We start from the raw sequence: 15,000 nt of genomic DNA on the forward strand, positions 1-15,000 counted from the left end.
TTTTTATACCCAATCATGGCACCCACCTGTTCCCAATTAGCCTGCTGACCTGTGGGATGTTCCAAATAAGTGTTAGATGAGCATTCCTCAACTTTATCAGTATTTATTGCCTTCTTTCCCAACTTCTTTGTCACGTGTCGCTGGCATCAAATTCTAAAGTTAATGATTATTTGCAAACAAAAAAATGTTTATCAGTTTGAACATCAAATATGTTGTCTTTGTAGCATATTCAACTGAATATGGGTTGAAAATGATTTGCAAATCATTGTATTCTGTTTAAATTTACATCTAACACAATTTCCCAACTCATATGGAAACGGCTTGTAGTTGTGTACAAAGTTGTTCTTTGTTTACCTGGATGAAGATTAAAATTAATACTAGGAGAATAGTCTGGGAGAAAGTATTTTTTTTGTGGAAATAGTAGAGATGGCTGATAATGGCTTTTTTGCTGATATCCGATATTGTCCAACACTTAATTACTGAAATACGAAGTTCCTGCAGTCCTGGGTTCAAATCCAGGCCCGGGATCTTTCTGTGTGGAGTTTGCATGTTCTCCCAGTGAATGTGTGGGTTCCCTCCGGGTACTCCGGCTTCCTCCCACTTCCAAAGACATGCACCTGGGGATAGGTTGATTGGCAACACTAAATTGGCCCTAGTGTGTGAATGTGAGTGTGAATGTTGTCTGTCTATCTGTGTTGGCCCTGCGATGAGGTGGCGACTTGTCCAGGGTGTACCCCGCCTTCCGCCCGATTGTAGCTGAGATAGGCGCCAGCGCCCCCCGCGCCCCCCAAAGGGAATAAGCGGTAGAAAATGGATGGATGGATGGATTATTATGCCTAATTTTGTTGTTGCCGCTGGATGCATCAAGCCAGGGGTGTCCAAAGTGCGGCCCGGGGGCCATTTGCAGCCCGCAGCTAATCGTTTACCGGCCCGCCACACATTCTGTAAAAATTGCAAAATTGATAATATTGCAAAAATATATTTTTTTTTTTAAAACAGTGGAATGAGGTGAAAACTTATGAGAAAAAGTGTCAATGTTGACACAAAGCTGCCATACAGGCAGTGTTATTTTTTTTCCTTAGTCTTTATTTTCTTTTTTTTCCATTGCTCAAAAAAAAGTCAAAAAAATCGATGTTATAATGAATTATTATTAAAAAATTATCACTTTAAAATGTTTTATGTGGAAAAATATTGCGTATGTTGTGTGGTTGCCATATAAAAACATCAAGGTTTTGACAAAGGAGCATAAAACAAACAATAGTTCAAATTTAAAATCGACAGATATATCGGAAGTTGATCTTGAAATTTAAGTGTTAAAAGTAAAAAAAAACAATAAAAATGTATCACTTTATGAGTGGGAAACCTTTCGGATCTCAAATATATTTAGTAGGATTTTATTTAACTTTTCACTGTGATTACTCAAAAATATTAAATATTTAAAATCAATGGTGTCCTGCATTATTGATCTTTGAGGGCTTTAATTGCTAAATAAAGGAACTCTCCTGAAGGAATCAATAAAGTACTATCTATCTATCTATCTATCTATCTATCTATCTATCTATCTATCTATCTATCTATCTATCTATCTATCTATCTATCTATCTATCTAAATACTGCATATTTCAGTTTTACTATAAAAAACTAAGTTGTCTTTGACAGAAAAGGCATGAAACCTTATTTGTTTTGCTTTTTATCAACCTCAAGTTGATGTAGAGATTTACTGTGAGCATGAAATAAAAAATAATAATTTGACTTATTTTTAACATTTTAGTGACTTTATGCTCCCCAGGAGCCTTAAGGATTGAAAAAAAAAATCCATATATTTTGTTATGGTTTGAAAATGATAAATATCAAAAATGGCCCCCTCATGTTTAAATTTTTCCGTGTGCGGCCCTCTGTAGAAAAAGTTTGGACACCCCTGCATTAAACAATGTAACAAAGTTTTCCAAAATGACTCAACTCAAGTTATGGAAAAAAAAATGCCAACATGGCACTACCATATTTATTACTGAAGTCACATGGTGCATTATTTTTGTTTTAAACATGCCTCAAAACAGCAGCTAGGTATTTGGGACATGCTCTCCATGAGAAAGCATGAGGAGGTTGAGGTGGGCGGGGTTGAGGTAGCGGTGGGTGTATATTGTAGCGTCACGGAAGAGTTAGTGCTGCAAGGGGTTCTGGGTATTTGTTCTGTTGTGTTTATGTTGTGTTACGGTGCTCAATGTGTTTGTCATTCTTGTTTGGTGTGGGTTCACAGTGTGGGGCTTATTTGTAACAGTGTTAAAGTTGTTTATACGACCACCCTGAGCGTGACCTGTATGGCTGTTGACCAAGTATGCCGTGCATTCACTTGTGTGTGTTAAAAGCCGTAGATATTATGTGACTGGGGCGGCATTCAGAGGGAGTGCCTTTAAGGCATGCCCACAATATTGTTGTCTGGGTGGAAATTGGTAGAAGTTCGGGAGAATGGTTTCCCCGGGAGGTTTCTCGGGAGGGGCACTGAAATTGGGGAGTCCATCCATCCATTATCTTCCGCTTATCCGAGGTCGGGTCGCGGGGGCAACAGCCTAAGCAGGGAAACCCAGACTTCCCTCTCCCCAGCCACTTCGTCTAGCTCTTCCCGGGGGATCCCGAGGCGTTCCCAGGCCAGCCGGGAGACATAGTCTTCCCAACGTGTCCTGGGTCTTCCCCGTGGCCTCCTACCGGTTGGACGTGCCCTAAACACCTCCCTAGGGAGGCGTTCGGGTGGCATCCTGACCAGATGCCCGAACCACCTCATCTGGCTCCTCTCGATGTGGAGGAGCAGCGGCTTTACTTTGAGTTCCTCCCGGATGGCAGAGCTTCTCACCCTATCTCTAAGGGAGAGCCCCGCCACACGGCGGAATAAACTCATTTCGGCCGCTTGTACCCGTGGTCTTATCCTTTCGGTCATGACCCAAAGCTCATGACCATAGGTGAGGATGGGAACGTAGATCGACCGGTAAATTGAGGGCTTTGCCTTCCGGCTCAGCTCCTTCTTCACCACAACGGATCGGTACAACGTCCGCATTACTGAAGACGCCGCACCGATCCGCCTGTCGATCTCACGATCCACTCTTCCCTCACTCGTGAACAAGACTCTTAGGTACTTGAACTCCTCCACTTGGGGCAGGGTCTCCTCCCCAACCCGGAGATGGCACTCCACCCTTTTCCGGGCGAGAACCATGGACTCGGACTTGGAGGTGCTGATTCTCATTCCCGTCGCTTCACACTCGGCTGCGAACCGATCCAGCGAGAGCTGAAGATCCCGGTCAGATGAAGCCATCAGGACCACATCATCTGCAAAAAGCAGAGACCTAATCCTGCGGTTACCAAACCGGAACCCCTCAACGCCTTGACTGCGCCTAGAAATTCTGTCCATAAAAGTTATGAACAGAATCGGTGACAAAGGACAGCCTTGGCGGAGTCCAACCCTCACTGGAAATGTGTTCGACTCCAAGCTCTGGCACTGATCGTACAGGGAACGGACCGCCACAATAAGACAGTCCGATACCCCATACTCTCTGAGCACTCCCCACAGGACTTCCCGAGGGACACGGTCGAATGCCTTCTCCAAGTCCACAAAGCACATGTAGACTGGTTGGGCAAACTCCCATGCACCCTCAAGAACCCTGCCGAGAGTATAGAGCTGGTCCACAGTTCCATGACCAGGACGAAAACCACACTGTTCCTCCTGAATCCGAGGTTCGACTCTCCGACGTAGCCTCCTCTCCAGTACACCTGAATAAACCTTACCGAGAAGGCTGAGGAGTGTGATCCCACGATAGTTGGAACACACCCTCCGGTCCCCCTTCTTAAAGAGAGGAACCACCACCCCGGTCTGCCAATCCAGAGGTGCCGCCCCCGATGTCCACGCGATGCTGCAAAGTCTTGTCAACCAAGACAGCCCCACAGCATCCAGAGCCTTAAGGAACTCCGGGCGGGTCTCGTCCACCCCTGGGGCCTTGCCACCGAGGAGCTTTTTAACTACCTCAGCGACCTCAGCCCCAGAAATAGGAGAGTCCACCACAGATTCCCCAGGCACTGCTTCCTCATAGGAAGACGTGTTGGTGGGATTGAGGAGGTCTTCGAAGTATTCCTTCCACCTATCCACAACATCCGCAGTCGAGGTCAGCAGAACACCATCCGCACCATACACGGTGTTGATAGTGCACTGCTTCCCCTTCCTGAGGCGGCGGACGGTGGTCCAGAATCGCTTCGAAGCCGTCCGGAAGTCGTTTTCCATGGCTTCCCCGAACTCTTCCCATGTCCGAGTTTTTGCCTCCGCGACCGCTGAAGCTGCACACCGCTTGGCCTGTCGGTACCTGTCCACTGCCTCCGGAGTCCTATGAGCCAAAAGGACCCGATAGGACTCCTTCTTCAGCTTGACGGCATCCCTCACCGCTGGTGTCCACCAAGGAGTTTTGGGATTGCCGCCCCGACAGGCACCAACTACCTTGCGGCCACAGCTCCGATCTGCCGCCTCGACAATAGAGGTGCGGAACATGGTCCACTCGGACTCAATGTCCAGCACCTCCCTCGTGACATGTTCAAAGTTCTTCCGGAGGTGGGAATTGAAACTTTGTCTGACAGGAGACTCTGCCAGACGTTCCCAGCAGACCCTCACAATGCATTTGGGCCTCCCAGGTCTGTCCGGCATCCTACCCCACCATCGCAGCCAACTCACCACCAGGTGGTGATCGGTAGAAAGCTCCGCCCCTCTCTTCACCCGAGTGTCCAAAACATGAGGCCGCAAATCCGATGACACAACTAAAAAGTCGATCATGGAACTGCGGCCTAGGGTGTCCTGGTGCCAAGTACACATATGGACACCCTTATGTTTGAACATGGTGTTCGTTATGGACAAACCGTGACGAGCACAAAAGTCCAATAACAAAACACCACTCGGGTTCAGATCCGGGCGGCCGTTCTTCCCAATCACGCCTCTCCAGGTTTCACTGTCGTTGCCAACATGAGCGTTGAAGTCTCCCAGTAGGACAAGGGAATCACCCGGGGGAGCACTTTCCAGTACTCCCTCGAGTGTTCCCAAAAAGGGTGGGTACTCTGAACTGCTGTTTGGTGCGTAAGCACAAACAACAGTCAGGACCCGTCCCCCCACCCGAAGGCGGAGGGAGGCTACCCTTTCGTCCACCGGGTTGAACTCCAACATACAGGCTTTGAGCTGGGGGGAAACAAGAATTGCCACCCCAGCCCGTCGCCTCTCACTGCCGGCAACGCCAGAGTGGAAGAGGGTCCAATCCCTCTCGAGAGAAGTGGTTCCAGAGCCCTTGCTGTGCGTCGAAGTGAGTCCGACTATATCCAGCCGGAATTTCTCGACTTCGCGCACTAGCTCAGGCTCTTTCCCCCCCAGTGACGTGACGTTCCACGTCCCAAGAGCTAGCTTCTGTAGCCGAGGATCGGACCGCCAAGTGCCCTGCCTTCGGCTGTCGCCCAGCTCACAATGCACCCGACCTCTATGGCCCCTGCTATGGGTGGTGAGCCCATTGGAGGGGTGACCCACGTTGCCTCTTCGGGCTGTGCCCGGCCGGGCCCCATGGGAACAGGCCCGGCCACCTGGCGCTCGCCATCGTGCCCCACCTCCGGGCCTGGCTCCAGAGGGGGGCCCCGGTGACCCGCGTCCGGGCGAGGGAAATCTGGGTCCATGATTTTTCTTCTTCATAAAGGTCTTCGAGCTGCTCTTTGTCTGATCCCTCACCTAGAACCTGTTTGCCTTGGGAGACCCTACCAGGGGGCTTTATGCCCCCGGACAACATAGCTCCTAGGATCATTGGGACACGCAAACTCCTCTACCACGATAAGGTTGCAGCTCAGAGAGGAGAAATTGGGGAGTCTCCCGGGAAATTCGGGAGGGTTGGCAAGTATGACTGGGAGATGCAACTGCTCTGTACTTCACCCTATATGTCCGTGTACCACTCCGTACAGCGGCGTTTTAAAAAGTCATACATTTTACTTTTTAAAACCGATACCGATAATTTACGATATTACATTTTAAAGCATTTATCGGCCGATGATATCGGCAGTCCGATATTATCGAACATTTCTAAAAAAAAAGTTGTAATTTTATGAGAATGCATTTTTGTTTGTTCATTAAAAACTAGAATACAACAAGTAAAAGCATATTTTTTGCAGAGAATAATATATGAATAATAGACTAAAACTAATTGGGATAAATAGATAAAAAAAATAATTACAGTAGACCAGAGGTCACCAACGCGGTGCCCGCGGGCACCAGGTCGCCCTTAAGGACCAGAGGAGTCGCCCGCGGGCCTGTTCTAAAAATGGCTCAAATAGCAGCACTTACCAGTGAGCTGCCTCTATTTTTAAAATTTGATTTATTTACTAGCAAGCTGGTCTCGCTTTGCTCGAAATTTTTAATTCTAAGAGAGACAAAACTCAAATAGAATTTGAACATCCAAGATAATATTTTAAAGACTTGGTCTTCACTTCTTTAAATAAATGCATTAATTTTTTTTACTTTGCTTCTTATAACTTTCAGAAAGACAATTTTAGAGAAACAATACAACCTTAAATATGATTTTCGGATTTTTCAACACATATATCTTTTTACCTTTTAAATTCCTTCCTCTTCTTACCTGACAATTTAAATCAATGTTCAATTGTTTAATTTTAATTCTTCATTTTAACTTCTGTTTTTTTAACGAAGAATATTTGTGAAATATTTCTTCAAACTTATTATAATTAAAAATCAAAAAATAGATTCTGGCAAATCTAGAAAATCTGTAGAATCAAATTTAAATCTTATTTCAAAGTCTTTTGAATTTCTTTAAAAAAATTTGTTCTGGAAAATCTAGAAGAAATAATGATTTGTATTTGTTCGAAATATAGCTTGGTCCAATTTGTTATATATTCTAACAAAGTGCAGATTGGATTTTAACCTATTTAAAACATGTCATCAAAATTTAAAAATTAATCTTAATCAGTAAAAATTACTAATGATGTTCCATAAATTCTTTTTAACATTTTTTCAAAAAGATTCAAAATAGCTAGTTTTTCTCTTCTTTTTTTCGGTATAATTTTGAATTTTAAAGATCCGAAATTGAAGATAAACTATGTTTCAAAATTACATTTTCATTTTCTTTGTGTTTTCTCCTCTTTTAAACCGTTCAATTAAGTGTTTTTTTCATCATTTATTTCTCTACAAAAAACCTTCTGTAAAAGGAAAAATAATGTACGACGGAATGACAGACAGAAATACAATTTATTTAAGTGTGTATCAAACTGGTAGCCCTTCGCATTAATCAGTACCTAGGAATAGCTCTTGGTTTCAAAAAGGTTGGTGACCCCTGCAGTAGACTCTTGTAGAAAATGTACCAAAGATACTTAGTTAATGACAGTGGTTACGAAAAAAAAAAATTTCCACCAAGTACCAACTCAGAAAAACACTTGGCTCTCCAAGTACCACCGTAACGACCAACATTAAAATACAGTAGCGTAGTAGGCCTAAGTTTTCATTAGAAACAAGTCTGAGGCTTTATTTAACAACTACAATTAATTTACTTTTTGCCACAGTAATATTACAGACTGAACAGTAACACTGTGTTTGACTATAGGAAAATTAAACAATGTACTTTAATTTTTTGGACTTTAGTGCCGCCCTAGTGTTGGCCTGGAACATTTTTTAAAAAGGATTGTAAATGGACAAAGATGGGGGGAAAAATATTTATTTTGTTTTAGTGTGTTTTTTGTTTGAGGACAAACATGACACAAACCTTCCCACTTGTTAGAAAGCCCACTGTTTAATATGTTTGTGTGTATGCTTCACTGATGAGACTATTGGGTGAACATCGTTTTGTCTTACTAATTTCGGCGGTTCTTGAACTCACCATATTGTGGACTGCGACGCAACGGTTTGTTTTACATGTAAAATCTTCCACGCCTTCTCTGTCTCATTTTGTCCACCAAATGTTGTATGCTGTGCGTTAATGCACAAAGGTGGGCTTTGTTGATGTTATCGACTTGTCGGCGTGCTATTCGGGCATATTTGGTCAGTGCATGACTGCAAGCTAATCAATGCTAACATGCTATTTAGGCATATTGCATCATTATGCCTCATTTTTAGGTATATTTGAGCTCAGTTAATATACTTTTATCCTCTTTGTGTATAATTTAGTTTTGCATGTCTCATGACATGTTATCTGTATGTAATAATGGCTGCATTTCAGATAGTTGTGTGCCATGTTGTTTCAGACCACAGCAAACATTACCTAGCTTGCCAAAGATTGTTATACATTTATTAAAAGAAGACAGCATGTATACCTTTTGTCCAATAAAAGCCAGTCATTTGCAGGAGTTATCTCACATTCTGAGTCGCCTCTGATTTACTAATGTTTTCTAATGTTGTAAAAATGTGTAGAGTAAATATTAAATTTCAACGTTTGTCATTGAAGATTTTCTTCAGCCTACGACACATACTCATTTTGATAGTAGGCTATTATAGCGAATATAGACACTTAGTTATGTGTTGTCTTCATTATAAAACTTACATACAGCTTTTAATTTTTTTGCGGCTCCACACAGAATTGTTTTTCGTATTTTTGGTGAGATAGGCTTGAGCGACCCGGAACGGGACACGCGGTAGTAGAAAATGGATGGATGGATGGATTTTAGGTCCAATATGGCTCTTTCACTAGATCAGGGGTCACCAACGCGGTGCCCGCGGGCACCAGGTGGCCCGTAAGAACCAGATGAGTCTCCCGCTGGTCTGTTCTAAAAATAGCTCAAATAGCAGCACTTACCAGTGAGCTGCCTCTATTTTTAAAATTCTATTTATTTACTAGCAAGCTGGTCTCGCTTTGCTCGACATTTTGAATTCTAAGAGAGACAAAACTCAAATAGAATTTGAAAATCCATGAAAATATTTTAAAGACTTGGTCTTCACTTGTTTAAATAAATTAATGTATCTTTTTACTTTGCTTCTTATAACTTTCAGAAAGACAATTTTAGAGAAAAAAATTCAACCTTAAAAATTATTTTGGGATTTTTAAACATATATACCTTTTTACCTTTTAAATTCCTTCCTCTTCTTTCCTGACAATTTAAATAAATGTTCCAGTATTTTTTTTTATTGTAAAGAAACATGAATACATTTTAATTCAATTTTTCATTTTAGCTTCTGTTTTTTCGACGAAGAATATTTGTGAAATATTTCTTCAAACTTATTATGATTAAAACTCAAAAAAATTATTGTGGCAAATCTAGAAAATCTGTAGAATCAAATTTAAATCGTATCTCAAAGTGTTTTGAATTTCATTTAAAATTTTTGTTCTGGAAAATCTAGAAGAAATGAGGATTTGTCTTTGTTAGAAATATAGCTTGGTCCAATTTGTTATATATTCTAACAAAGTGCAGATTGGATTTTAACCTATTTAAAACATGTCATCAAAATTCTAAAATAAATTTTAATCAGGAAAAATTACTAATGATGTTCCCCAAAAATTGTTTTTAATTTTTTCAAAAAGATTCGAATTAGCTAGTTTTTTTCTCTTTTTTTTTTGGTTGATTTTTGAATTTTAAAGAGTCGAAATTGAAGATAAACTATGTTTCAAAATTAAATTTTCATTTTTTTGTGTTTTCTCCTCTTTTAACCAGTTCAATTAAGTGTTTTTTTTCATCATTTATTCTCTACAAAAAACCTTCCGTAAAAGGGAAAAAAATGTGCGACGTAATGACAGACAGAAATACCAATTTTTTATATTTATATATATTTATTAAAGGTAAATTGAGCAAATTGGCTATTTCTGGCAATTTATTTAAGTGTGTATCAAACTGGTAGCTCTTTGAATTAATCAGTGCCCAAGAAGTAGCTCTTGGTTTCAAAAAAGTTGGTGACCCCTGCTCTAGATGGAGTCCACATCCACTCGTGGTACACGTACCACGGATTGAGAATCACTGGACTATGACAATCCGGTGGCAAAATGTTTATGGCATAACCTGTGAGCCTCACTTGAATAGGAGAAAGGGAAAATTAAAAATGTTTTTGTTTTTGTTTAAATGTTTTTTTAACGTTTTATTTCATAGGGGAAAAGTCAAAGTATTTCTAAAAAAAGGGGGTTAAACTACATGATGAGGTCCTATCTTGGGGTGGCCTTAGGACAATTCTAAATATTTTGAGAAAAAAAAGTATTCTTATGAAAGTGCAGTTAATTTTGCAAGAACATATGTATTTGTTTTAACCATGTCAAGATGTATACAACTAAGAAGCTATTTCCCCTGTATAGTTTTATTAAAAAATAAAAACAAATGGTGTCAATTTATATACTTGATGATAAATAAAATGTCTTCTTAAAGTTAAGTTAAAGTACCAATGATTGTCACACACACACTAGGTGTGGTGAAATTTGTCCTCTGCATTTGACCCATCCCCTTGATCACCCCCTGAGAAGTTAGGGGAGCAGTGAGCAGCAGCGGTGCCGCACCCAGGAATCATTTATGGTGATTTAACCCCCAATTCCAACCCTTGATGCTGAGTCCCAAGCAGGGAGGTAATGGGCCCGATTTTTATAGTCTGCCGGGGTTTAAACTCCCAACCTACCGATCTCAGGGGACACACTCTAACCCAGGGGTCACCAACCTTTTTAAAACCAAGAGCTACTTCTTGGGTACTGACTAATGTGACGGGCTACCAGTTTGATACACACTTAAATAAATTGCCAGAAATAGCCAATTTGCTCAATTTACCTTTAATAAATAATCTATATATAGAAAAAAAATGGGTATTTCTGTCCGTCATTCCGTCGTACATTTTTTTTTTCCTTTTATGGAAGGTTTTTTTGTTGAGAATAAATGATGAAAAAAACACTTTATTGAACAGTTTAAAAGAGGAGAAAACAGGAAAAAAAAAAAAAGAAAATTAAATTTTGAAACAGTTTATCTTCGATTTCGACTCTTTAAAATTCTAAATTCAACCGAAAAAAATGAAGAGAAAAACTAGCTAATTTGAATCTCTTTGAATAAAAATTAAAAAAAATATTTATGGAACATCATTAGTAATTTTTCCTGAATAAGATTAATTTTAGAATGTTGATGACATGTTTTAAATAGGTTAAAATCCAATCTGCACTTTGTTAGAATATATAACAAATTGGACCAAGCTATATTTCTAACAAAGACGAATCCCGAACAAAAATTTTAAAAGAAATTCAAAAGACTTTGAAATAAGATTTAAATTTGATTCTACAGATTTTCTAGATTTGCCACAATAATTTTTTTGAATTTTAATCATAACTTTGAAGAAATATTTCACAAACATTCTTTGTCGAAAAAACAGAAGCCAAAATGGAGAATTGAATTAAAATGTATTTATGTTTCTTTACAATAAAAAAATACTTGAACATTGATTTAAATTGTCAGGAAAGAAGAGGAAGCAATTTAAAAGATAAAAAGGTATAAGTGTTTGAAAATCTTAAAATCATTTTCAAGGTTGTATTTTTTCTCTAAAATTGTCTTTTTGAAAGTTATAAAAAGCAAAGTAAAAAAATAAATGAATTTATTTAAACAAGTGAAGATCAAGTCTTTAAAATATTTTCTTGGGTTTTAAAATTCTATTTGAGTTTTGTCTTTCTTAGAATTAAAAATGTCGAGCAAAGCGAGACCAGCTTGCTAGTAAATAAATAAAATTAAAAAAATACAGGCAGGTCACTGGTAAGTGCTGCTATTTGAGCTATTTTTAGAACAGGCCAGCGGGCGACTCATCTGGTCCTTACGGGCGACCTGGTGCCCGCGGGCACCGTGTTGGTGACCCCTGCTCTAACCACTAGGCCACTGAGTAGATATTCTTATTGAATTTACTTTTGGATTAGAAAAAAGGAAAAATAAATGTATTGGGTTTTTTTGTTTACATTTTTTTTTTTACGTTTTATGTCATGGGGGAAATGTCAAAGTATTTCTAAGAAGAGGAAAAAAAGGGGGGGGGGGGTTAACACTACATGATGAGGCTGTCACACAAAATTTCTTCCCGCCTACAACCCCCCCCATTTACTTCCGGGGTCATGATTAATACAGACGTTTTGTTAACACTATATTATACAAATATAACGCTGTATTATAAAAATACAGACGTTTTGTTGACGCTATATTATAAAAAAAAAATAAAAAACAATTTACAAACACAAGCTATGGGATGACGCATTCACTTCCGGGATCACGTTTCCTCTTATGTCATCCCATAGCTTGTGTTTGTAAATTGTTTTTTAATTTTTTTTCTAATATATCGTCAACAAAACGTCTGTATTTTTATAATATAGCGTTATATTTTTATAATATAGCGTTATATTTTTATGATATAGCGTTATATTTTTATAATATAGCGTTATATTTTTATAATATAGTGTTATATTTTTATAATATAGCGTTATATTTTTATAATATAGCGTTATATTTTTATAATATAGCGTTATATTTTTATAATATAGCGTTATATTTTTATAATATAGCGTTATATTTTTATGATATAGCGTTATAGTTTTATGATATAGCGTTATATTTTTATAATATAGCGTTATATTTTTATGATATAGCGTTAACAAAACGTCTGTATTAATCATGACCCCGGAAGTAAATGTGGGGGGGGGGGGGGGTTGTAGGGAGAAGAAATTTGTCGTGACAAGACCCTATGTTGGGCTGGCTTTAGGAAAAATATTTTTAAGAAAAAAGTCGACATTTTCAGAGAAAAAAAAAAAAAATCTTATGAAAGTAGGGTTAATTTTGCAAGAAAATTAGTTTTTGAAAAGCACTTTACAAGTACAACCCATTTATCATTTATTTATCAGTACAACCCATTTATCATTTATTTATCATTAAAAAACAAATAGTGTTCATTTATATACTTTTAAATAAATGAAATGGCTTAAAAAGGCTCATTATCTCTTCTTATTGAATTTACTTTTCACCTTCTTTTAATCAGACAAGATGTAGCCATAATAAATAATATTATAGACCTAAATCTTCATCTGACTAAAATAAACTGAAAAGTAGATAATAGTATTATATTTCAATGCATAATTACCCTGCAATTCAACTTAACATTCACCAGGTGGCAGTGTTCAAATTGATAAATTGCACTTTCTTTCCCTACAGTGTTGACCCTGAGTGAAGACAAGCTCCGCCTCTTCGTGTGCAAAGCGATGCCACGCTCCACAAAATGCACGTTGCGTTTCTGCGACGCTCTACGCCGTCTCCTCCCTCCTCCAATCCACGCTCCTCCCATCCCCGCCGCCTTGCCGACAGTAGCTCATCCCACACTCTCACTTTGCGTAACCACAGCAGGCAGCAAGATGAGGGGCCGGGCGGCGCTCCTGGCTCTTCATCACTGACGCCGAGCTCGCTCGCTGGCGCACACACGCACAGAGCGGAGGCAAGCATGGGGATGCAGCCGCAAGACAGAGTTGCCTCCGATTACCTGTCAGGTGAGAGAATCTTTCTTTATTTTTGACCTGGTTCCAATGTGTCCGTGCTATCCTTAAGTCCCAGTCCAGAGTTCTGGTCCAGCTTTTCTTTTTCAGAACTCTAATTAGCACATGATGTCGCAGTTCACTACGTTACGGTTATCTACTTCTGTCGTTGGGATATGTGGATGCAAACTTTTAGATCAAAGTTTGTATTTTTTTCATATAAAATGGTTAGAATTTCATGGAAATTGGAAAAAAATGTTGATAAATATTTTTGGGTGAATTTTATAATATAAAGATGATTTTGTAAAAAAAAAAAAAAAAGACTTTAAAAAATAAAATAAAATGAGATTTATTTTTTAAAATAAAAAATAAAAAAATGCCACTTTTTTAAAGACAATGTCCCAATGTAAAGACGTTTTGAGATAAAAAAAAACCAAAACAAAACATTTTTTACTTCATTAGATTTAAATCCTTTTTTTCAAGTAAAATACTGTAATTTTACAATAATAAAGTTTTTTCATGAAAATTGAAAATGTTAATAAATATTTTGGGTGAAATTTTTGATATAAGGATGATTTTGTTAAAAAAAGACTTGATGAGATTTATTTGATCAAATTTAAAAATAAAATGCCAACTTTTTTAAAGAGAATCTCCCAAAGTAAAGATGTTTTGAGGTTAAAAAAAAAAAGTTACTTCACTAAATTAAAAAAAAAAAAAATCCCCAAGTAAAACATTGTGATTTTACAATAATACATTTTTTTTTCATGAAAATTGAACATAATATGGTTGATAAATATTTTGGGGGGATTTTTGTAATACAAAGATGATTTTGTAAAAAAAAAATACTTAAAAAAAAAATTAAAATGAGATTTATTTTATAAAATATTTATTATTATTATTTATGTTTATAAAATAAATACATAAAATGCCGACTTTTTTAATGACAATGTCCCAATGTAAAGACGTTTTGAGATAATAGAAAAAATGTACTTCATTAAATTTAAATCCTTTTTTTTTTTCAAGTAAAACATTGTACTTTTACAAGAATAAAGTGTTTTCATAAATATTTAAAATATTGTCGATAGATATTTTCGGGTGAATTTTTTTAATATAAGGATGATTTTGTAAAAAAAAACAACCTTAAATTAAAATAAGATTTATTTTATAGATTACAAAAATAAAATGCCAACTTTTTTAAATAGAATGTAACAATACAAAAACTTTTTGAGATATAAAAAAAAGTGCTTCATAAAATTTAAATCCTTTTTTTCTTCAAGTAAAACATTGTATTTTTACAGTAATAAAGTTTTTTCGTGAAAATTGAAAATAATGTTAATAAATATTTTCGGGTGAAATTTTGAATTCATGAATGATTTTGTAAAAAAAAGAATTAAAAAAATAACATAAAATGAGACTCATTTTATAAAATAAAAAAATAAAATGCCAACTTTTTTAAAGATAATGTACTTTTTTTTTCAAGTAAATCATTGTAAGTTTTTTCATGAAAATTTAAAATAATGTGGACGAATATTGTTGGGTGATTTTATTTTAT

The 15,000-nt window shown here is 37.7% G+C and overlaps 1 protein-coding gene across 3 annotated transcripts in view; it reads left to right on the forward strand.

Moving 5' to 3' along the window:
• LOC133557515 (disabled homolog 2-interacting protein-like) overlaps positions 1-15,000 on the forward strand; it is a 440,633-nt gene that overhangs the window by 10,396 nt on the left and 415,237 nt on the right. For all 3 annotated transcript variants that reach the window (XM_061907996.1, XM_061907997.1, XM_061907998.1), the window contains exon 3: positions 13,135-13,463. In XM_061907996.1, coding sequence (XP_061763980.1) covers positions 13,199-13,463 — 265 coding nt within the window. In that variant the 5' untranslated portion in view covers positions 13,135-13,198. The remainder of the gene's footprint in view (positions 1-13,134; positions 13,464-15,000) is intronic.

This window comes from Nerophis ophidion, linkage group LG08 (genome assembly GCF_033978795.1).
Source record: "Nerophis ophidion isolate RoL-2023_Sa linkage group LG08, RoL_Noph_v1.0, whole genome shotgun sequence".
Taxonomy (NCBI): domain Eukaryota; kingdom Metazoa; phylum Chordata; class Actinopteri; order Syngnathiformes; family Syngnathidae; genus Nerophis; species Nerophis ophidion.